The sequence below is a fragment of the Parus major genome, chromosome 7, assembly GCF_001522545.3.
Source record: "Parus major isolate Abel chromosome 7, Parus_major1.1, whole genome shotgun sequence".
NCBI lineage: Eukaryota > Metazoa > Chordata > Aves > Passeriformes > Paridae > Parus > Parus major.
The window spans coordinates 25,619,200-25,644,811 of record NC_031776.1 but is presented as its reverse complement, the minus strand read 5'-3'; the positions used below and the strand labels follow the sequence as shown (position 1 = coordinate 25,644,811).

Below are 25,612 nucleotides of genomic sequence, written 5' to 3'. Positions count from 1 at the left end.
GAGAATGTTCCACTTCCAACTTGTACAGCAGCAGTGGCGGAAACTGCTTGGAAGTTTACTGTGAATCCCACATTGCTCTGCCATGCCAAATTAAGTGGTGTTAGAGAGCAGTGAATCTGACCTGAGCCATCCTGCCTCAGAAGCATCTCAACTTCTCTCCTGCAGTTCATTCACCACCAACCTACACAGAATGGAGTCTGGCACACTCAAAAGACTAAGGACTAGTTTTCCCACACAGTGTTGCTTATTCTGTTATTCAAAGGCAGAAGACTGTCTGAAGAAAAGACAAAGCAACTCTGTCATTTATATAGTTGATACAAGCTGTCTGATCCAACTGAATTCTGGAAAATTAACTGAATGAACCAAACTACTATGTACTGAAAAACACGTACAACATTTCCAGAAAGCCAATGATGAGTGTCTCCTCTTCCTCCCCTCCCTTAGTCTGCAATATAATCTTGTTACATATTTGATATAAAGGTTAGCTCCAGACACTGAAAATCAGTGGCTGGCTCATTCAAGAATCTGGGGATTAGGCATGCTTTTAGAATGCTGTAAAAATCAATAACAAACAAATATGAAGATCATTTTTTTCTTTTTATTATCAATAGTAATACAAATCAGTTGTATTAGCATGATAATGAAAAGTGACCAGTTTTACAGACATTAAAAATGTTTGTGCAAGTTAGAGACAAAGCTCTGAAGCTAAGTAAGGAAAAAAAATAAGAATTTACATTGTATAGTATAGCATACATAGTTTAGAGGCAGTTTCATTAAGTCTTGCAATCACAATCACTTCCTCTACACTAAACCTCTCACTTGGTGTTAGAGATAACACCTTCCCCTCCCAAGAGGAACACCTGCCATTTCTATAGCACACTATGAAGTGTGGAGATTACGGTGAAAGTCATAGCTTTTTTTTTTTTTTTTGTTCCTCTTCCCTCCTTCTCCCAACTATAAAGTCAACAGGAGGTGAACACTGCAACATATGCTTATAGCAATTAAGGAAAGCTTCTGTCTACATAAGCTCTGAGCTGAACTGATAAAAGTATCCTCTTTTTTGAGCAAGAATTGATAGACCAGAGAGGCCTAACAACTGGGTTAATGCTTTGGAAAGCTTTTAAAAAAGCACTGGGTGAGCATTTAATTAGATGCATTTCCCCCCTACATACCTCTTACTACATTCCAGATTGAAATTCTGTACCTTAGACCTGAAACATTCTTGAGCATTATACTTAAGCCAGATAGGACTCAACTGGAACTTCAGATGGTTATTAACATCTTACTGAAGTTTAATGCCCAGTCAATGTAAGCATACATCCTTCTCCTCATCAAGCCAAATGTTCCCCTAGAAATTGCAGTAGAGGTGTATCAGTCTGTATAAGAACACATATGGCACAAGTCATTGAAAACACACTTCATGCTGCATCTGTACTCCCACCTGGAGAGATGCTCCTCCACAAGAGTCAAGTCTGCCTTCGCAGTCCTGGAGTTTAAGCTGCTTTTTTTTCACATAATGACTTAACCCTTGTTATAACAGGGGCTTGTTTGCTCTGCTCAAACCAGAAGGAAAACTGCAGCACTTGAAGCTAAGCCACATATGGAGGATTGCACATAGCAGTAAACAGTTCCCTGACTTCATGTTAAGCCACTGCGCAGTAATACTTGAATGCTTAAGTGCAAGTGCATAGTCAAGTCTTGCATGACCTCCAGCTGCAAATATTCAGTTACCTGCCTACAGCCATGCTCCAGAATGATTTAAGAGCACATTATACCAACAAAGAGAAGTCTTGATTTTTAATTACCAAACATGCAAAGGCCGATAAAATACGTCAGCTTCAATTCAGCCTTCAGTCTCCTCAGCTACACAGCAGGGGCAGCAGGCAGCCACACACCCCCTGCTGCCAAAATCATCCCTTATTTAATGGACCTGATCCCCAGTTACTCAAAGCTCCAGTCACACTGCTCACAGGATGCTGTGCCATGTTATATCCACTCAACCCACCTGATGCTGATGTCCATTGATGACCAGTGAAGCACACCTGGAAGCCATTCAAGGATCCCCAAATCATACTGCCTCTATTCAGAAGGGCATACATTCAGGCACTTCCACCATGAGGTGGAGGCAACAGGATTCCAGTCCAGGGGACCAGTTTTATTGCCTTCCTGGTACAAGTCAGAAAGCTTGCTGCCCACTGTTCCAAAGTAGGCAAGGTAGCTGCTTTGTTTATTGTGTTTTCAGCTGTAAGTGGCAAGTTAAACTGAATTTGTTGGGAACACTGAAAAGCTGCTTTATTTAGTCTCCAGGCCTAGTCTTTCTGGAACAGGTGACAAGAACAGAACACTGAAGAGATGCAGCATCAAGCCATGAAGCAGCAAGCACCTTCTTCCGAGTTAAGTCCACCTCAGTGGCGTGCTTTATCAGTTGGAGAAAAAAAAAATAACCTGAGTGAAAACAGCACATGGACTGTAAGAACACCAGTCAGACTCACTGTTCTGAGAAGAAATTAATCTGTCCTATCAAATACTGTCAGGTACTTTAAGACTAGAAATCAGAAGTCAAGTCATGCAGGTCTCTTGAGCGAATACAGCTGAGCTGCTCACTGTGAACTTTGCTGAATTCATTATTCATACAGCAAGGACAGTTTGTTCAGTTTTGTTCAACATATTTTACAACCCGCCTCAGATGGGCTTGACCTAGATAAGCTTGTAACGTGAGCTCAACTGTTGTTTATCCCTTAGGTTAATTAAGGACTTGACCTTTAAGTCTCAACTAAAACCAAACTTAAATGAGTTGCCTTCCTCCAAAAGAGGACATTCATGTGCTGTATGCACAATATACAGCCAGAAATGAACTTTTATCCATAGAAGTTCAAGAAGAAACTTTTTTAGATGTATTACTGCTCCGAGTGTCCTATTGGGTGCTTAGGCTTTAGACACAGGTGACACAGCTCAAATGACAAGTTCTGTAAGCCAGCAGGCTTCCAGCTTCTGCTTCAAAACACTACTGGGTATTACAAAGCCAATGTCACAATTAATTACACTGTTCACAGAGAAGCATTTCCATAGCTGGTTAACCATTCTTTCTGCCCATACAAGATAAGAGTAACGAAGAAGAAATTTAATTTAACAAGAATGAAGATTACAGCACCTTTTATTTAGTACAGTTTCCCCAATCCAATGAGTTGCCTGACAAGATGAACTAGTTATGGAAGACAATGAGTTTGTTATAAGTCCCTGTGAAACCTCAGGTCAACAGAGGTTCTGATATAGCTCACAACTTACTATTTTCAATGTTCAGAGATGGAATGCACAAAAGCAATCTAGTACATGTGAAAAAATATTTTTCAACCTCAAATTACAACACTAAGTACTGAACAGTATTCACTACTCCATTTCAGGAAGAAACACCATCAGTTAATTTAGTGCTGCAGTGAACTTCATTGAACAACCATTTAGATTGCTTTCACCAAGCAACTATGTTTTAAGCATCCAGTTACCAGCAAGATAGTTACTCTTCAAGTTTTGCTACTCCTTGGAGGCAGAAGATAGCCGTAATTCATTGACAAACTTCACAACCAGAATAGAGTTCTTTTGCACAGTGACAGAAGTGATTTTTGGCAACTGCACTTAATTTAAACTGCATCAGAAAGTTCATTTCATTCAGCTGAACAACAGAACCTGCAAAATACTGACTTTTCTTGAAAGAACAGACATGACCACCACTGCATAACTGACAGCAAAATTCATCACATGCTAGGTTGCTGTGCATCAGAAACAGTACATATAAAATGAACACTGAATAACAGATGTGGCAACTGCTTAACTTCATTTGCTTTTTGACACCATACAGCTCACTAGCCAGCTAATCATCGAGAGGTAGCATATATGCCTCACCTATTCCAGGTCATGATTGTGTGATGGGACCCACGCTTACTGAACGTTTTCATCTTCAGCAAGACAGGAGACAGATGCAGATGTTCTCACATTCCAACATTATCATCACAAGTGTTCCAATATAAACATAACTGATTAAATCAACACCTATTTCCACTATTCCAGTACAAGGGAAGGGAAGGATGAGAGATGTAGAGTGTAACTGAGTCGAGACACAATACATGGAAGAAACCCAGGACAGCATTTCAGGGAGATGGTGATAATACTATTCCTTTTGAAGAGAGGCTTACAGTCAATTTCTCACCCCATATCACTAATTTAAGGATGAGAAGACAGACCCCAGCAAGGAATGCATCTAGCCCGTACTTAAATATCAATTTTTGCATTGCCTAAATAAGTTTGAATTGAGTCCATAGGCTTGATTCATGAATGCTGTATTGACTAAACAGAACACAGAAGGAAGTTTGCTTTGAGTTGACTCTCAACTGTCAGTTGCTATTTCTTACATGGAGTGTGGGGAGGAAGTCAGTAGATTTCAGTGTAAGAAATATCAGTGACAACTAAGAGAAGATGGAGACTCAAACCCTTTACTAGGTGTCATCTAGCCTTTCTGCAGTTTGCACCATCGAGGAGGGCAGCAACAGCAGGAAAAGTGTTTGAACCTGAACAGCTGTGCTTGTTAAGGCCAATAGAGGTTCAAGAGAAACAGAGAAACATTAGAAGGAAGTTAATACAAAAGTACATTGTGTAACCAAGCAGAAGGATTGTAGTTCTGAAACTATTTCTAGTTCTGAAAGTTGGAAGATGGAGCCCATTTCAGTTTAAGGAGGCAAAGATTTTGTTGGATACCGGAAATGGTTGCAAAGTTGTTTTCACATTTTGAAGGTGTGATATGCAAAGCAAAAGATAAGGGAGTCAATACAGACTTCCTTTCATGAATCCAGCCCTATATCCTTAGTGGTATTTTATCCACGCCACCTGTAGGTAGATATTTACAGTTCCAAAGCATCACAGTAAGCAACATCTTTCTTTAAAGCTTTTCTTGTTCTTGCTGCTTTTCTTGCCATTCTTGTCTTTGTTTTCTGACATTTTCTTTGCTCTTATTTCTCTCATTAAATCAAAGAATACCTAGGAGAGAAAATAAAGAAAGATTAAACAAAATCAGCCACCAGAAAGCAGATAAAAACTACTGTATTCAGCAACAAATAAAGACGTAGAACCACACTGTACTCAACACAGCAGAAGTAAGTCTAGATAAAGACTCCTGTGACAACTTCAGAATTATGTAGTGTGTCAAGCAGTGACAAAAAGCTGCACAATCTTACCTGGCTATCAAAATAATTCAACAGCCCTGTTTCAAGAGCTTTTTTACCATTCTTGCACAAAAGCAGCATTCAGAGCTCATGAGAATATTTGTCTGTGCCTAGCAAACATTTCCAATGCTGTTAACTATGGAAAACAGTCCAGTCCTTTCCACGTAGTTACTACTCTGCTTGGTCTATAATTAAAAAAGGTGCAGCATTCAAGTGACACAGCACAAAAAATTCCCTAAACTATGTTATAAGAAAACTTCAGAGGAAGTCATGCTTCCTTTCATATCTCTCTTTCTTTTGTTCAAAATTTAAGCAATTTCACCCCTGTATTCCTGATGTCTAGGTACATACCACTTAAGATGCAAGAGCTGTTTTGCTGTACAGTTATTGGGTATTTATTTTTAGGATTTTTTTTAAATAATTTTATTTTATTATTTAAATTTATTTTTAAGATTACAGTACAAGACTTCAGCATCTGTAGAACTAGAATGTGTTTTTTTCCAAATGGGAAACTCTGAAGCCTTTGATACTTGGAAAGACGACCATGCTACTGATCAAAAGTAGATCAGTTTATAATTCAAAACCCTCTTAAATTTTCTTTTTATTCTGCCACAGTAGTAGCACACAGTCACCACAAAGAAATATCCTGTCATACAATACACCAAACAGTGCTTATACAGAGGATAGCCAGCATGCCACATGAGCTAGCCAGTGATACCTGTAACAGCAAATCTAGATCACCATGTTAGTACAGTAGATGCACAGCTCCACTGCTGTTAATCCAAACTGATCAGAAAACTAGTCTAAATATAAAACAGGCTAGCCATTCATTAGCAATATCAGATGATTATAGGATAAAGCAAGTCTAAATATTCATGTTTCACTACATCACCCAGTTTATGCAACTGATGGTGATTTGCTAGTAACATTCTGCAAGTCAGAATGGTTCTTTACCAAACTGAAATTATGCCACGTCCTTTAAACCAAAAGGTCTCAATTCAGAAGTTTCATATAGTGTAGTTTTAATGAGAGAAGGAGTTCCTGACGGTAACTTGTGTACCAACAGAATTTCCACTAGTGAACTAATATTAAAGAACAGGAAGCTGTCTAGAAGAACTTAAGAGCTCAGCTATCTGCAAGTGTTCTTTATACAGGACAAACACTCATAATTCGTTTCTCCTCTAGAATATCCCACAACCACTGTTTATGCAAGAAACCAGCAGCAGAATAACATGAGAATAACTGTCCTATACCACCAAGGACAAGTCAAAACAGGACAGTGACACAGCAAAAAGTTCTTCTCACAATTCAAAGTAGTCTTGGCAGAAAATAATAAAATTTTTCAGATTAACCACACTACATGTAGCTTTATAGGGAAGGGGGAACAATTTCTAAGGGTCCATAGCTTGTTATTTATTGGTGTTACAAGAATGGCGCACCCTACAAACAGAATAACATACTTAGGGAATCCTTAGAACCATTTACCTAAAGCACTATTACAAAACTATTGGTTTAACAATAGTTTTAACAAACAGTTTAACAATTGTTTTAACAAATAGTTAAAACAAGATAATAGCATTAACTTGTTCCAGACCTCAGGTTCCCCTAAATTAGGTGTGTGCTCAAGTGTACACCTTCCAGTAAGTTGTTTTTTGGATTTTTTTTAATAAACTAGGCTTTCAGAAGCCAAACTGTGGACTTCTGTCCCAGCAAGACTCAGCTACTAAACAAGTAGCAATGATCTAATTGAGCAGATGTCATTTATCTTACCTTACCTTATCTACATTTGCTCTAGTTTTGGCAGAGGTTTCTACATACTGCACCCCCCATTCTTCTGCCTTACTTCGAGCCTCTTCTACAGGCACTTGTCTGCGCTCCTCCAGGTCAGATTTGTTTCCCACTACCAGTAAAGGGATTTTATCCTCTTCAGCCTTCACACGCAGGATCTGTTCCCTAATGCAGTAGGTATTCAAAATAAAAAATATCTGTGTTAGTAGTAGCAACAAAACTCCCACACTTATGTGGAGTGGATCAAGTGTCTGCACATTATTAGTATATTATATTATTACAACTGGGTATTTCCCAACAGTTGGACACACACTTGAAAATTATTACAAGATTAGCACAGTAATACTATAGGCTTTACACTACTGAAAGCCTCACACTTCCAGGAAGGCATTTTATCATTTAGTTAGTGAGTAATCAAGCTCTAGGAAAGAAAAAGAGTATGGCAGAAGAGCAACTGGCAGCAGGAGTTCACATTTGAATGAGAAAAACAGTACAAGTGCCATGTTTGCCAAGTTCTACCTTGGCATTCAGTCACCATCTTTAATTCACAGTCTGCATCACATCTCAATATAGGTCTGGGCAGCATCAAGTCTTTGCCAAGAAAGTAGGTTGCAAACAGCCTGAGTAGCTGGCAGATATCATTCCTAATGGCTACCTAAACTTTACCCAAAGAAGAGAGTTATTACATGATTCTGAACTAAAATGCTAGCAACCTTCCTCTTTCAAAGACTCCAGGAACATATTCGAACTGTCAGCATTAACCTGTAATGCTAAGAGGCATCCAGGAAAGGAGATGGAGTGATGCTGCACACCAGACTCAGTCTGTGCTGTTACTGGGGTAAAACACAAGTTGAAACCAGACTGACACAGTCTGCTGTCCATCTAGAATGCTGGAAGAATTCTACCACTCTAAGCTATTTTTAGATTGCTTCATTTTGTAATGAAGAAGAGCTAAACAAGGCATGAGCACAGTGCTACACCCTCTCATCTCACTGAATTACCACACGACTTCAGATGCTTGCATTTTCCATCTACAAAATAACAATGTATGGAGAGTACATGAGACTCTAAAATAGCATTAACACTGAAGCAGACAATCTGCTGTTGCATTTAACTGCACTTTCACACATTTTCAGATTACAGAGGCACTGAAAGCAAACACTGAATGCATAGCATCAGCAGAAGAGCTAGGGTTTAAAGACAAGCCTATAGCTTGTTCAGTATACAACTTTTTCATAGTGTTAGAATTCTGGAACATAAAAGATCAATAGTACCAATATACCAATCTGCAGGGCTAGTACTGCTTTTTCATTGTTTTGCTGTGCTGGAATCTTGAACCAACACACCACTAACCTAGTTAGAGAAGTCTGACAAAAAAACCAAACTGCCAAGATAAATACTCCTACTCTTTTTCATTCAAAGCCTTAAACCTTGGGTTTAACATTATATTTCACTTAGGCACATAAGCCAAAACCAAGTGCTTGCACTTTTCTCATCTTTGTATTCTCTGAGTGTTACCTGACCTTTTCCTCCATCTTACATTAGGAAGAGTCCTAGTACTCAGATTTGCAGCCCTGGAACAGTCGAACTGTTGGCTCCTTTCAGAGCTCTAGTTAGAGCAAAAAACTGAGCTCTGCTTGTGTGTCCCATGACTGCCAGCCTTCTGAAGCAGAACAAAGTCACGTAAGTATTATGTGATGAAGGAATGGTATTTTTATACCTCGTAAAAGACTTTGTGGTCTTCTACTACTGTTGAAACAGTATGTTAAGAACAGTATGTTAAGAACCTGGACCAATTACACAATACAAGGGGAATTTGCCTTAGCTTTAAGAAAAACCTAAAAATAAGTGTCCTCACAGGCATCCATTACCAGTTAGTATTTGTTTAACCTTGTACCACTGAAGCAAAGGGAACATAAGGCAGACTGATAAAGAGCTTTTATTCTGACAAGCATAAGGAACTCCTAAACTTTCCCTATGCTTTGGGAAGTTTTCCTTCAAGTTATACAGCTGTTCCAGGCAATCTGCAGTTTACCTTCTACTGAGGCAACAGGTATTATCAGAAAGAGTTAGAACACTTGCCCTGAAGAATGTGGCTACATGGGTTCTAAAACCAGAACAGTGGTTTTTCTATTTACTCCCCACACCACACAAGCATTTTCTGTGGTCATTCTGGTGCCAATTTTTACATCGGAACTGCTAATCCCAAGAAGAAAAATGGAAGTGCTTACTACTACCGTGTATCTTTCTAGGAACACAATAGCAACACTTGGCTGCCAACCCTTGCTTGGCATCAATCCATACCTGAGAGTGGAGGCTAATCCTTCCCTTCCTTAGAGCACCTGCTTCTAGCAGTAAGCAGTACTGTGTCTGAAACCTGGCCAAAAGACAGACTTAATTCCAGAAGTACTGCTCTAAGATAATTAAACTTCACATCCATGAAGACTGAAAATTGGCTGGAATATGCCTGTTTTAAGAGTCCAAGAATCCGTTACTTGCCTGAAGTTGCTGCTGGCACGATGTACTCCTAAGTTGCAGGCATGAAGACAACTAAAGACAGAGGCTGAATACTGTGGTTTAGGTTATCGGTTACTGAGAGCAAAATGGTCAGGTGTCACTTTTATTAACCAAATGGTTAATAAATTAACCATGGTTAATTTAACAGACAAAGAATAAAAAGGTGTAGCTTTTAGGCAGAGTTGTCAGAGCAACACAGGAACTGGACAACTTTCCCTGCCCAGGAGAGAAACTACTCACCGAAACTCTGCTGTTGCTGTGAAGGATTCATGTTCTGTTATTGAAAAGACAAGAAGAAATCCTTCCCCACTGCGGAAATAGTTATCTCTGATAGCTGCATAATCCTCCTGTCCTGCTGTGTCCAGAATATCTATCTGAACTTCTTCACCATCCAGAACTACTTTCTTTCTGTAGCTGTCAGCCTTGGTAGGCTCATAGTCTTCTACAAACTGACAAGAAAGAGATTAGTGCTTAGAATTACTGTCAAACAGTTTCAGTATTTGTCCATCTTCCTTCTTTCACTACAGTGACATTTAAATTCCCCAAAACCTTCTCATACTTCAGGTCAGCTACTAAGTTCCACCACCATTTTTTTCAGTTTTACTATTAAAAGCAAATTCTTTAAAACCTTAATACATCAAAGAGCCAATTTGCCTAGGCAAGTTTTGCTACATAAAACACTGTTCAGGAACTTCAGTACAATTTAAGAACAGAGTTGCAGTATAAGTTACCAGCAATCTGCTGGCATTATCTAGATCTCCCACTTTAAGAAAATGCATCTGAATATACTTCAGGAACAGGTATCTGAGATTTTAACAGGTGTAGATTAGAGCATCCAGCTGCTGAACATGAAAGCAATAATTACACACGCACATACTTCAGTCCATTCAGTACTAATCAGATCCACAAAGCCACTGTCACTTCAATTTAGTTCAGCAGCACACACCCAGCAGAGAAGTAGAGAGGTAAAGAGCCTCTCAGCCTCAGAACACAACAATTAAGCCAAATTAAGCTGGCTGGCTTTCATTAATGACTACATCACCTGTTCAGATACTTACACTACTATAGTATGTGTGGACACCCTATAGGTAGAAGTTAATGTTTGAATTACAGGATCATGTATTCCATTCCTTCACATACTAGTGTTGGCTGCCTAATCTAGTTTTCTGTATATCAGTATGGAAGAATTCATGCTATGAACATGCCCACTTCATCACCTGGCACAGAATGAACTTTAATGTTTACTTTTGACTTCAGCCTTAACTGACCTAAATCACAAAATTAAAGTTCAGCTCCAAGTAGTAAAAGCTTCTGTACACAAGCACCATATTATGCATGATTTCTGAAGACGCTTCTTTCACAAATAAGCATCAATTTTGTCACCTTTAGCCAGAGATGTTCCCAGAGGGCATATCATCCAGCTTTCTACATCCTCCTCCTGCCCACATTGGGTTATCAGGTCTTTTGCTCACCACATTTAGTTCCCTTGTCCCCTGTGTAAAAAACAACTTAGCAAACCACATGAATTGATGCTTTAGAGAAGCTGAGCCGAAGTTACTTACCTCATCATACATAAACTGAAGTGTGAGTGCAGATTTCCCCACACCTCCACTGCCAACCATAATAACTTTATGGAGGGCCAAGGAACTCTGGTTCTTGCTCTTGCTGGCAGCCATTGTCCTGCTTGTCACAGACGAAGTGCCAGGCAACCAATCAAATCTGTAGAGAGAAGCAGTACAGTCACCCAGCCATGACATTGGTGACATCAGGGTAACATGAGATTTGTGTCTCACAAGTGCCAAAAGACCAGGTTTTAATCCTGCCCTGCAAGCCTAAAGAATGGGCCATTCCAATGCACTGGCGTGCAAACCATGCCTAAAATCAGAATGGGACATGGTATTAAAACAAATACCTTCTATTTGTGATAACAGTATAAATAATATATTAATATTAATAATTCAAGTGCCAAAGGCTTCTAACAAGTTACTCTTATTTGTAAACCCAGCCTACAAGACTGCTGTCTAGAACAGTTTCTAAAGAACAACCCACTCTTTCTCAAATGACATGAAATTAAGTGGTTTTTATTGTTCTTGTTGTAAAACATTACACCTTTCTAAAATATTTCTTTAATGTTGATACAGCTATACCTTAGATCTGCTCACAGGCAGAAATCTGGCTTTTGATCTTCTCCCTACGTAGGCTAAGAGAACAGCAGAGATACACAGTAAATTGGCAGAAACAAGTTGCAAAAGCTTCTAGCACAAAGTCTTATGACATGGCATTAGCATTTATTTTACACTCTTCCTGCCTTTTGATGTTGCAAATCTAATTTGCTTAGGAAAAAAAAAAAATCCCACTTTACTGCAAAAAAATCTCAGTTCCTATTCTTCTCCTGATGTTGCTAAGCCATGAAGGAGTAAGCTTCAATAAACAAGCCCTAGCTAACAAGCCTCTGTTTGTGTGTTATGCAAGCCTAGTAATTAAATGCTGGAGGCTTCTTAAAAATAATACTGCCTCTCTTTTGGTTGGTTGGGTTTTTTTATGAGTAGCCGGACACAGTAGTTGTACCAGAAGCACAAGCAGCAGCTGCTACACTGATTAGCACAGAGAAGCATCTCTAAGGACAACACACTGAAGATAAAAGCAGAAATAAGTGAAACAAAGATGTGTCAGCAGTCAGGATTCCCACACAGAAAAAACCCCAAATATGAATATTTCAGACACATGACGTGTATATGGGAGATGGTAGGATAGAGACTCTTGTGTCCTCAGAGCACCACAAAGGACCCCAGCTTTCATATCCTGGCATAGAGCTGTAAGGAGACCAGCAGACCATTTGGAAAACACTACTACAGGAAGTGGCTGCATTGATTTATAGCAGCACACTTCACTCCAGAAGCAATGGATCTTCCAAGGAGTCTCAAATTTACCTGGACACAATTACTCTAGTAAAACACTGCAACTGCCACATCATCATGCTGCTGTATGGAAACAAAAGACTGACAGTGAAGTCACTGAGTAGTATATTGGAAAAAGCTTCAGCACAACCAGTTGCCCTAAACAAAATTAACAAGAGACTAAGGGATCATCAGCCTACAAACAAGCCATAGGATTATTTAGCTTGGAAAGGGACCTTTGGATGCAGTCCTGTCCAAACCTCTCCCTGAAAGCAGTTTGCTCCAGGCAATCCAGTTTACACGCCCTGCATTCTGAGACTGACAATTCCATGACCAGCCTGGACATCTGCCCTTGAAGTACACTGACAGTGACTATTTTTTTCCCTTTGTCACGACCTGATGTTCTGAAAAGAAACAAATCAAGCTAAGTTCTCATTGACTCACACATACAAGAACAAACATGCCAGCAATCAAGAAGTGCCCTCAGGACAGCAATTTCAAACATCTGAGCAGCAGTATTTTTCCATAGAGTCTTTTACTCACACCTGTTTGCTACATACATTTAGTACAGTAATGCAAATTAATCATCTTTAAGTGCTCATCCTGGAATAAATACTGGTAAGTGAAGACAGATATTTTCCTCTGGTAATCTTCTCTATTATGTTATACATCAGCTCCCTCATCCAGGACACACCTTAGTACAGAAATGGGGCGTGACAATTCCTGCCTCTCCATAGGTTCTCCCTGTACAGCACAAACACACATTTGTTGGGGGCAGTGAATTCAGCCTTTGCCACATACACTGATTTTTAACTCTTAGTCACCAGTCAACCAGAGAGGCAAGAGAGGAAGAGAATATTTCCCTGCCAAGGGAATGTGAAAAAACAACAGGTAGCATCTGAACTCCAGAAGTTGTTGCTTTGCCTATTTGCCACATTATCTACAGATAGTAAACTAGAATCCAGCTTACTTGGGCATAAACACCCAAGAAACAAAAGCTACAGACTGGCAACACAATGAGATAGTTCAGGGACTTTAAGTGTTCTAGAAATTACACAGCTTGCTCTTAAATTGTAGAGAATGCTGTTTTGTCCTTGTTCAAGAGTATCTGGCTTTCACAGTAGTAGATAAGCTGCTTTCTGGAGTGTGACCCTTAGCTACTTTTCACTATAATTGTGACTGGTTTTAACCTGTGAATATTCTTTTATTAGATATCTTAACATTGTTGTAACTGTTGTGTTCTCTAACACAACAGTCTAAAGTTTTAAAATTAGACATTATTTTGGCATTACAAACTTAGGAATATGTAATAGGGAACAGCAAAAAAGGCATCATTTATTAATAGCCAAGAGAAAACTTCTGTCCTGTCAATACAGATACCATGTCTTTACATGGTCGTGGTAAATTAATTACTGCGTTTTAGGAAAAACACTGACAAGCTTGATTCAGTTCATCATAGAGATAAGTGGAGAGAGTATTTAAATCCTTCCTTCTCTATTCCACCCAAACAAAGGCCTGTAGAAACTGCAAGGTCAGCCTTACAGTACTACCTGATTCATAATCAAAGTATAATAATAAGTAAAACCCACCTAATAGCATAAAAATTTACAGTTTGATTGTATCTAAAGCTCTTCATGGCCAAGGTACTTGATCCTCCCTGCAGAGCCGTTCCAAGTGCCACTTGAATATTTCAGAGGATCAGGACTACATGAACCCTGTGAATACAGCAGTATGCTCACAACACAGACCCTGTGCAGTGTGCGCTCAGTGAGGTCCCAGAGGCTTCACACAAAGCAGCTCTTCTTTGGTGGCACCAGAGGGAGCATGGCCCCCTCCAGCCCAGAATAGCCAGGCAGTGCAGAGGCAAGAATAGAGGACAAGGCAAGGCTGAACCAGTGTGACATAGGATTAACACAGTCAGTATCAGTGCAGAAGTACCAGTGTTTACAGAACAACAAGCTAACAGCACATCACTGGTTCAGAAAGGGGCATGGTGAGATTATAATAGGAATATTCTAATAAAACAACAAGAAGAGGCATTGGAGCCAACTGTTTATTTTTATCTCCACCTCTGCAGCCCAAGAAACAGTTTACACAACATGGTTCAAAGCTCACATTTAACAGCTCATTGAGGTTAAAAAAAGTATAAAAAACAAATTTTAAAAAATCTATTAAAACAAGTGGAAGCTCTGTCCTCTGTTATCTCCTAGTATGTGAAGATGAATTTTCTTCCTATTCTGTACATTAAGCATCCTTGAGGCAGTCAAGACACTGTACATTAACTCATCTGTTCACATAAAACAAGTCTTGGGAAATCCAACCACTTCTCAACAACGGAGCAGTGTCTAGAAGAACCTGTGACAACTGCAGTTGCTTTAAAACATTACTCCATACTCATTACTGTTACTTCCTTCAGTTTAAGGGCATAGATTTAAGGCAAAGGGTCTTACTGCATCTGCTGAAGAGTTCTCCGAGTAGTGTCCAGACAAGACACTGTGTTAAGATGCCTCCTCTCCCCTATTGCTCATTACTTGTTGTTTGGGCACAGTTTACTTTCCAGCAAGATTCACCCTCCTCTGACAGAACAAGAAGCAATCCACTGGGCAGTCAGTCAATCTATTTAATTTCCATCTGTCATTTTACCCTCAGGTTTAATGACACCATGTTGAACTTCTTACACTAAGTGTCATAAGCTGTAGAAAAAACCCAAGAAAACAAACAAAAACCACACCCCAAACCTTCTGAAAGTTTATTTGGGGGAGTGAGGTAGGGGAGATTGTTTCTTCTGGTTACCATTCATCCTGCTTTGAAATAAACCGCTAGACAGACCCCATGTCAGAGAATAAACTTTTTCTAGCCATCTTTCTTCTTTAAGAAAATAGAAGTAATTACCTGTTTCATCTGTTTTGAAAGATAAGGATTAAGCCACTGACTTGATAACACTGCATTTATTCTATAATAGCACAACAGGAGCTTTGTGATCCTGGTGAAAAATGCTCTTCAGATGAAGAGAGGAAGGTTACACCAGCCACAGGCTGCCCACATGAAGCACAAAATCTACAATTTAAACCATAGGAGTTACTAATCAGCTGTTTTGATTTACACTTCTGAAGTCTACTTGGCCACAAGACTAATCAAACCATACCACCTTCAAGGTAGGATATCTAACACTAAATTCACCAGCTATTTCAGCCTTCCCTTCTTTTATCTGTTTAGATTACGATTTCTACAGGTTAACTAAAGCCCCCTGCACAATATTATGTCTTTCTTGGCTGGTCCCTTGAAACTGAGCACTTCAAGGCAATTGTTTATAAATGGCTTAGTAAACTGCTTTTTCTCCACCCTCTCCTCAACCTAAAGAGTAGAACTGCTCAGAATGCAGTTTACAAAAAGAACTGGTTTACCTAATACCAAGAGTCAAAGACTATTACTGAATAACTACATCCGCACTTTCACTTTTTTTTTCATATGCATTAAGATACTACAGCTGCAGAACACTTAAAGGAAAAAGCTCCTGTAACTTCACAGGAAAGACACTTTGCTACAGTTCATCCAAGCAGAGCAGAAAAAAAAAAAAAAAAAAAAAAAAAAGAGAAGCTTTACTAAGTCTACCTGTTTTTCAGTAAATATTCTCCTGCTGTAATAAAAGAATCTGAGACCCTCCAAAGGCTTTAATTGGAATTGCTGCTAGTTCTTCCATTCAGTTTGAGATTTAAACTGAAATAAAGCTCTAAACTCAAATTGCTGAGATCAGCCCTTCTCTCTTGCTGTGCAGCTGATATCTTTGGACATTTCTTTTCATTGCTATCCTGCCACTGAAAGCAGCCATTCTTTGGATTTTAAAACAGGATTCTAGAAACCCTTAGCCCAAGAGCTTGACAGAGGAGCTTTGTTAGACCTTCAGATATCTACTTTTAAAGGAAAATCTGGGTATTCAACCTATTATAAAGACTTAAATATGATGTCATCAAGAGCAAGCACAGAAAGAACGAAGTTTTGCAACAGTATTTTAGTGATCCCCATTTATCACAATATAAATTAGAGGCTTTGAAGTGTTTGGTTCTGTGATATGCCCACAAGAATGCAGTCAGAGAAATTCCCTGAATCACAAAACTAATTAACAATCTCACTGAGCTATGAATTGTCAGAGTTCCTCAGCCATTCCGAGGTTACCCAGAAAATATTTAAGTACTGAAATCCCATTAGCTTTCAACAGACTGTAAATGCTCCAACTGGCAATTCAACTAAAAAAAAACCCATTTGAGAATAAGTGGCATATTTAATGCCACTGAAAATTTTAGGATATGCAGGCTGAAAAATTACAAATGCTACTCTGTCCTATTTGCTGTGCTAGTATCTTACCTCTTGGCATATATCCTATTAATGGTTTCCAAGCTAAACAGAGATCATGATGTGTTTTGTAGAAATTCCTGCTTGGAAGCCTCATATCCTTCCCCATATAATGCTGGACGTTTCTACCTTCCCAATTGTGCTTATAGATTTTCCTGGGCCATGTTTAATTGGATCAAGGAATTCATTCAGCTTGAGATGCCTCATGGAGCACATTGGGGCAGTTTTACAATCCCCATTTATATCACCCAATGCTGCCATCACCATCCCCTGTCCCTCAGTCCCCTCCTCCTTGCCCCTGGTTGTTCCAGCCCATCTCCTCCTGCAGCTGAGCTATTCAGCACAGCCCGCTGGGCCTGCCAGTCACATCTGCAAGGCCACACATGCCTCAGTGCTGATGTGAAGGGAGAAAAACAGTTTGTACAACTAAGGCCAAAGAAGGTGAAACTACAGCAGCCAAGCAGTTTGTTTTATTGCTGCAGAAACAGGGCAGTTCCTGACCCTGTTCACGATTCACTCCTTAGACAAGGGGCAGCCACGAGCCTGCTGCAGTGGCTAGGCTGAGCACTGGAGTGAAACCCAAGCCTCAGATTTGCTTTTTGTAATCAGGCATTTTCTCTCTGTAAGATCTACTAGTAGACCTGCAGTTGCCATGATAAGGGCACTGGCCAGGAAGCTCAAAACAGATTTTGAAAACTTAGTACTTTATAGTATCAGGATGAAAAGTAAGAATTTAAGGCAAGGAACCACTTTACTCTATACACATGAAGGGATCTAATCTCTTCAGGCTAGATTCTTGATCAAAGTGGCATCATGTTCCTAAATGTCACAGGGAAAAACACAATAAATACATTTACTTGATACACTGAAGGTTACATTACACCAGCTTCAGTCAATTATTACTAGTTATTAATCTCATCTAAACCCTGCAGAATTGTGTGTACACTTACAGACACTGGCTGTCACAAATATGCTCTGGCAGGAGCTACATATACACTGCTAACTAACAGACACATGAAGCAAGACCAGGACTAGCAAGTTCGCTGTGTCACAGCAGTTAATGCTTAAACCAGCAATGTAGCACCAGACAGAATATGCTATTTCAGCAAGATAGTGTTACCTGGAGTGAAAGTCATAAGACAGTAGTGCCATTACAGATAAAACCACTTCTATCGGGAGATATCTAGCCAGACCTCTCCAAGAACTTTCAGAAAGCCTCCAAGTCTAATATTAACACCCAGAAGATATATTGCAGACAATGGCAGAGAGGAATCTACCACATTGCTCTTGCCCTGCAAGATCTCGCTAGAAAACATGACAGAAATCCTCTACAAGCACAAAGACTGAGTTAATACCATTAATCAGTATTTACTATGCTAAGAGTTGTCACTGTAGTGAAAACAGTCTAGTTACCTAATTACTTAGGGTGAATTATGACACCACTGTTCACACTAGTTTAATTTGGCTCATACCAGGAAAGTGACACTTGGGCAACAGACTTGTTCAACAGCCTCCCTCCCACAGACTTGGAAAGTGTATTTCAACTATACTTCCTTTGAAAGCTCACCCATACAGAAACATAACCATCTTTGATACACAGCATACACAAAATCCACCAAACCACTAAGAGACAGTGGTCACATGCTTCAGATAGCTAATGTCATACCAACTTTTAACTGGATCTCCAGGAGCCAAACAAATACAATGGCCAAGTCAAACATCTCAGATAGCACAATCAGTGTCTCAAGTGGCACACTACAGCTCAAAATCACCAAAATATTACCTCAGCACCAGGTTACAACATGGTTTCAGTTACTTCAGTGAAAAACCTGAAACTATATAATCCACAAGGAAGTTATCACTACCACTGATTTCACAAACGCCCACAAATGCCAGTTCAACCAAGAAGTGTGCTACAGTTGTAGGATTCTCATTACTGTTGCCCAGCCCTGGGGCTGTCACACCCAGCCCATTGGTCCCACACATGGCACCAAACACTGCAGACAGGCCACAAGCTGCCACTGCTGCTCCCCCAAAGGATGTATCTCATTAGATCATGCTTCCCTAGTGAACTGGATGTCTGGGATAAATCCCAAGTCTAAACACTATTTAGGTAATACCAGCAGAATCAACTGTCTCTGCCCACAGAATTGCATTCCTTGCTCACAAACTGAAGTTAATGTCTCATGCTCACACCTCCATTTGGGGAATGTAAGCCACTACTGAGATCACATTTGATACATATAGGCAAGTAATAATCCCTCATCCTGAACTCACTCTTAACCATAGAATCCCAGCTCCCTAGAAGCATTCAGGGATCATCTTCCTATAGTCTATGAAAGTATTTCCACTATTTTAAGCACCTCACTGTAGGGTTCACAGATGTATACAGTGAGTCACTAAGCTCCCTCAATCAGGCAACATCACACAAGTGCCAAGCACTGAACCTTTCTCTCCATCTTTCAATCAATGCATTTACACCACTCAAAGCAAGAATAGTGACATTTAGTACCCATAATTCAGCTGCTGTGTTAAGTCACCTTTAAATAGACTTTTACTCCAGTTTCCCCAATCAGGTAGAGTGAATACCATACCAAGGTACTCTGCACATGCAAGAAGCTGCCTTTCTACTGGCCTAGGAGCAGATGTTTTCAATAACAGACAGTTTTCCAGACTGCTATATTCATATACTTCATACCAAAGCCAAAAGCAGTATTTCTATCTTCAAATGGGAACTGGATTATTACACCAGTACAGGGGTCTTACACAATTTTAGTATCCCTACAGTTAAGAAGACTAAAAAGCTGTGGAGAGCTTTACTTATGGGAGAAATGCTATCTTTGGTGTCCCTCATGGAGTGCTGTGCCTAGCACTATAAAAACATTTACTGTCAAATGTGTGCTCTCCAACACAGCCACCTGTAAAATGAAGAGTGGCACAATATAACATGTTTGGCAGCTCTGGGATTGGGTGGCAGACCATTAACTCAGAACCACTTGACTTCAACACAGAGAATTAGGACACATTTAGTTCAGGACACTTCCCTTTATGAGCTAGCAAATGATGGGTCACATGAACATACAGAACAAGTGCACAACATAAACTGTGCATTTATTCTTGCGTGCTCCTGGAGACATTTCCTATCTCTGCAGAGCACTTAACCAGAATAAAAAACCCACTATTCTGATACACAGCCAGCTCATCTCACAGCTCATGCCTTTCCTGGGAAATCAGCACAACAGGGTGCTTCCATACACTAATGCATGCAGTACAGGGAATGAACTGGAGATGCTGGGGGTCTGCATGTAGCTGCAGGGGTTAGAACTTCACTGGGATCACAGAGATGATGTCTTTCCCATAAGAAACACTGGAGTGCACAAAGCTCTGCCTAGAGATGATAATGAGCCAGTTTATGGGTTAGGAGTAGCACAGTCAGCAGGAAGACTGGACTAGGCAGTCTCCACAAGTGCCTTCCAGCCTCAGCAGCTTTAAGTCAAGTTTGTGCCCAGCAATGCAGTTGCTACAAATCTTATCTGTGGGAAGGCCCATTTTTCAACTTGCACAAGTAGTATAGCAGAGCGGGAAAACTTACAAGACAATCCATCATGACAAACACTTAACTAGAAACCTGATCTAATACTTATTTACCAAAGTATAACAGGTTCATGTTCTGCTATGGCCCGTGTTATACTAGATGATATTAGAAGACTGTTGCAAATACTTAAGGAAAGAATTTGGACAAGAACACGGCTTGATCGCTGTTTTACAAGCCAAATGAAGATAAAGATGCACAGTATCGCCAACAAATGGTCTGCCTAATAATTATTTTAATTAGTTTCCTTCCATTAAAACTTCAGAACAGATTCAACCAATAAAGCCTACTGTGAATTTAGTTTGCCTTATAAGACAAACTTAAAAGTAAATTTCCAACGCCTGCAGAATTGTTTAAAAAATTAAATTGATCCCTAAACTGTATTTTGAAACATGATAGAGTGCAAAGAGACATAGGAATGTGTGCTTGAAACTTGTGCTGTCTTTTGAAACACCATTTCATTAAACTTCTTGGCTTGTCTATTTTATGACATGGTAGATAAAAGCAGAAAGCTGCCATAAAAGTCAGTCAGTGAGACTTCTTGGTGAGTACACTAATGAGAATTCCTTACCTACCCAGAATGAGATCTCACAGTAAGCCAAGAACACTAAATAGCAGAAGAGTATCATCATGGAGAGGAGTTTCCTACTGCAGCAGCAGTTTAGTGGAAAGGCTGTATCACAGATCGCTACGTACTTTACAATTAATTCATTTTAATCAGGGAGCAGCTTCCCTAATTAACAAAACCACCTCTTTTCTGGAAAGCTGAGGCAACTGGCATGCAACTTGATCTAAAACTACTCCCCTTGTTAAATGTCTGCTTTAGACTGGTGCCCAAGACAGCGTCCTCTGGAGCAGGGTAGCACTAACCTTATAAAACATCTACTTTAAAAAAAATAAAAAAAGCCGCTTTAGAGTGTATTCTGCAGGATGAAGTCCAGGGTTCAGGTAGTTCCTACAAATAATCTTTTTAAGTGCTTTGTCATGTTAAGTATAACCCTGTAATCCAGTACTCTATAACAATCTTGTCTATAAAGTGGGATTCTTTTTTCTGTTAAACCTGCAATTCAAACCACCAGCTTGGGGGAAAAAAATTGGTATTAAATCCAAGTTGGAAACATTCCTTAAACTATGCCCAAAATAGGGACTAAGTTTAGGTCTCCAATACTCTTCTGAAAATTAATCTTTCACTATAGTTGAAAATATATATAGAAAAAGCTAGACCCCAGAGAAATCACAGCATCTGATTAACTCAGCATGTTCTCAGCTTTCCAGTTCTATGCTTCAGATTAGTTTTGACACATTCCAAATTTAAGAACGTATTAAAAACTCCAGTTTTGCTGCATTAATAGTAGCCTAAAATATTTAACACTAATCACTTCAACTGACAGCAACACTAATTCACAAAGTAACAGCTGACAGGATTAAGAGTTTAACAAATGCTTAAAATCCCAGAACTGACTTTTTTGGTCCTCGACTTGTGATCCAGCAAAGATTCCTAGTCAGGATTGCATTTCCATTAAGTCTCATATTCGTGTAATCAACTATTATTCCTTTGTCAACAGCTTCAGCAAGGAAGGTTATGGGCTCAAGGTTCCACAGAAAACAGTTGAAGTTCTAAGCAAGCACTTTGTTACTATAAAGAATAAAGTAGCTACTTCCACATGAGCCTAAGTAACATTCTCACATTACACGACTTTGTGACTTTCATTTTGACAGGTCTTGAAAAACACATTTCCACATCTCAAGCACAAGAAACAAAACAGATCCTCTAATTTTACTATTAAAGCAGTATTTGGAAGAACATGAAGAGATAAAGCATGAGTTATAAAGACTTATCTTGCTTATATGACAAGACAACTTGATATTTCTGGGGCAGGCAGGGAGGAAGGTTGGTTAGTTCTGTTTAATGGGCTAAAAGAGCAACCAACAAAATGATTGCTCCTCAGCAGCTGTTAACAAGTACTTTTTAAATACATGTTCTTTAGCCTCTTATTAAAAAGCAAGTATCAACTGTATCATACAACAAAAGCCATAAAATTGACAACTAGGAGAGTGAAACAGCCAAGACTGTTTGCTGACCTTGCTGCTCCAAGCAATAGCAGGCAACAAGCAATAGAACCTTATCACCACTGCTTGACAGTGACAAAGAACAGTTAGCAGAGACATGGGGCTCAAAGGTGAAGAGAGAAAACCTAAAAACTGCAGGTTTTTATCAGCAGGATAGTATTTCCAACTCAAGACTGAATGAATTTAAGAATATAAATTGGTATATAACCTAGCTGATAACTGGGATCAGCAGTTCTCCTAAGTCAGTCATGCAAAGTTACTTGAAGTTAGGCACACAGGGAGTGAAAAGCAGCAAGCACCGACATTTATCTGCTTCTGTGGCTGCCCCAGACACTGTCTTTCACTCAAACCCCTGGACACCACTACTGCCATCCCAAGTTGCTTGCTACAGCAACAGGCACAAGACATCTACTGACCTCAGGCACTGTTTGTCTTGATACCACTGCGCACTTGCGCTCCCATGGGTGCTTAGTGCCTGCACAGCTGTCATGAGAAACAGGCTCCTTCAGTACCCCTGCTAAGGGAGGCTATTAATTCACATGAATTCGTTGTGTAATAGAAAGCAACTCATTTAATCAGTCACATGGAGCTTGATTCTAGTTAGTAAGAAATGATTTAACGTGCAATTATTCACTGCCTGGGAAGTGAACAGGTTTACAAGAACAAACGATGAACCAGATTCCCAAATCATGATGCTAGAGCTTGTTCTGCTGTTTCATGTGGCCTTTTTGCTCTGTTCACAGGACAATTTTTTTCCATGTGCAGCTTGGGCCCCAACACTTCCTAGAGAAGAAGATAATCTTATCCAGCATTTGGCCAAAAAACAATAGGTGCAAAATCAATTAAGCAGCTGAAAAAAATCTTAGAGCCTAAATGAGGTACTAGATCACAGAAACTATAAACCATCCAGGATTCCAGTGTACACATCCAAGTTGTGCAGGCAGTGTTCCATCTTTACTAACTTGATTTGATCAAAATGCCTGAACTGCTCTTCTACCCAGATTTCCAGGACCACTGCACTGACAATTAGAGACAAGTTTGAGAGTTTTAAAGGATGGCCAAGAAAGGATATTGTCTGATCAAATTAAGCTTTCAGTTAAGAGCTTTTGTAAAGCATTCCAGTTAAATCTTTAGAATAGAAATTCCTCTGCAGTATATACATAACACTAGCAAAAACAGGTCAGCTTCACTTTCTTCTAAGGCATGCAAAACAGAATCAAGCTGGCTTACTCCAAAAGAAGTGAAAATAAACAATTTGCTACTAAAAGGCTAATATAGGAAACTTGTTTACAGGACTAGTGTGAAGGCTATTCTGTTCCTAAATGAAGTATTTAATAAAGGAAATATTTCACCATGGTAAACTGGTATCATCTGATCATAAGCAAAAATCCAACAAGTAGTTAAAATTATTCTACCAAGTCTGCTATATGCGAATAAGTGCAAAGATGCTATTGTCAAGTAAGATTGAGCTGTTGCTATTAAATTCTCTGTAATAAAATAATTTTCAGACTTCAAGCAAATCACTTCCAAGAACCACAAGTCTGGTTCCCAGCTGTTAGTTCTTACACTCACTTTGACAACTTTAATGGAGGCAAAGGGCAGGGAGTGTTTAAAACATTAAAAAAAATAGACAGCTTTTCCTGAAAATCATGTACCTGAGGATGAGAACAGACAAGGCACCTCCCTGTCCCTCAGAAGAGAAACAAGGATCTTAGAAACAGAGAAGTAACATTAGAACAGTTTAAACTAAAAAAAAAAAAAAAAAAAGCAAAACCCAAAACTACTCAGACTGCACACTTCAGCTTTGAAAATGGCAAGGCTGCTCCTTGCTTGGCTGCTCCAGACTCCAGGTGTAGTCTCCTTGTTCCCTTCCACCATGAAAATACCCAGTCATAGTCAAGGCTAAGTCTCCTGTTCTCAGAATAGAATCGATTCAACAGGGCTCCAGCAGAAAGACCGAGTTAGGCCTCCACCAGCAGTTCAGGAGACATGACTGGGCTGCTTTGTCTCACCTCACTCCCTGCCCTTCTCCAGGTAAGGTCACGCTCAGGCACCACCCTTCTCTTCCTACAAGATCTACACCGGTAAGGCTCAGGAAGGATAAAGACGGGCACAGAGAGAACCTACCCAGACAAAACAAGATCCCCCAGGAACTTCTTGCTCAGCTGAGACCAACAGCATCCCAAACCCTCTGCTTATCTCCCACAGACGAAACGTTATCACTTATCCGAGGGCACAAGGGAAGGCAGGGCAGCCTGCACTAACGCTCAAGGCCAGCTCCTCCTCGCCCTCTCCCTCCCCCACGTCCCACTTGTAGACAGGAGTCACAGCGGTCCCCGGCTCCACTTCAGCCCAGCGCCACCGGGAGCCGCAGGAGCGGCCGAATCCATGAGCGCGGCCTCTCACCTCCCACTGCGGCTCCCGCGCAGGCCCGACGGTCACCGGCTGCCCCCGCTCTCCCCTCGCCTACCCCGGTGCTCTCCCACAGCCGAGGAACCCCCAGGTAGAAGCTGTGGGGCTCTTCTCGCCCCACGCACCCCGGAGAGAGGGGCTGCCCCGTACCGCAAGTGACCATCGGGCACACCCGCACCTTCCGTCCGTCCCTCCCTCTCCGCAGGACGCAGAGACCGGGGGGCTCAGCCACACCCCCAGGCTGCGGCCAGAACTCGGCCACTCATGCCTGGTTTACCGAGGGCACGGGGCCGGGACGGCTGAGGCCGCCACAAGCCCGGGGTTGGGGGATCCCGAGGTCGCTGCTCACTCTACCTGGGGTCTAAGGCGCGGCTCCGCACGGCGGCTCCAGCCCGGCTCCCGTCTCAGCTGTGCCCCCCGGCCCCGCTGCTCCCGCTGCCGCCGCGCCCCGGCTCTCATTGAGGGGGCAGCGCCGCCGCCCGCGCGCCCCCGCCGCGCACTTCCGCCCTCGCCGCTCCCGCCGGGCCCGGCTCCCCACGAGCGCGCTCCCGCCCGCCCGCTGGTCACGTGGCGCTCACGAACCAATCAGCTTTCGGGCGGGGCGGGGCCGGCGGGAGGGCCGTGAGGGGCCGGTCCCGCCAACGCAGCAACCGAGAGCAGTGGGAAGGGACTGCTCGCCCCAGCCCACGGGGGCCTCTGTCCGTGCCCTCGAGTCCCGCCGGCTCGGTGTGACCCAAAAGAATCACAGAATCATTTAAGTTGCAAAAGACCTCTGG

General features: G+C 40.9%; 1 protein-coding gene across 1 annotated transcript; it reads right to left on the bottom strand.

Annotated features, from left to right (window-relative positions):
• Nucleotides 1-578: 578 nt before the first annotated feature.
• On the bottom strand, nt 579-25,305 carry RALB (RAS like proto-oncogene B). Its single transcript, XM_015634300.3, has 5 exons — nt 25,191-25,305; nt 11,078-11,234; nt 9,756-9,964; nt 6,986-7,163; nt 579-5,025 (listed from the first exon to the last, which is right to left on the bottom strand). Exons 2-5 carry the CDS (start codon nt 11,189-11,191, stop codon nt 4,906-4,908), a joined length of 621 nt encoding a protein of 206 aa, XP_015489786.1. The 5' UTR covers nt 11,192-11,234; nt 25,191-25,305; the 3' UTR covers nt 579-4,905.
• Between the last annotated feature and the right edge of the window lie 307 nt (nt 25,306-25,612).

What these genes read in the sequence shown, in the direction of transcription:
- RALB (XM_015634300.3), bottom strand. Translation starts at nt 11,191, where the DNA reads ATGGCTGCCAGCAAGAGCAAGAACCAGAGTTCCTTGGCCCTCCATAAA. An exon ending in TTCAGTTTATGTATGATGAG is followed by an intron (nt 9,965 to 11,077) that starts GTAAGTAACTTC and finishes CTTTCTTGTCAG; the next exon opens with TTTGTAGAAGACTATGAGCC. An exon ending in CTAGAGCAAATGTAGATAAG is followed by an intron (nt 5,026 to 6,985) that starts GTAAGGTAAGAT and finishes TTTCTCTCCTAG; the next exon opens with GTATTCTTTGATTTAATGAG.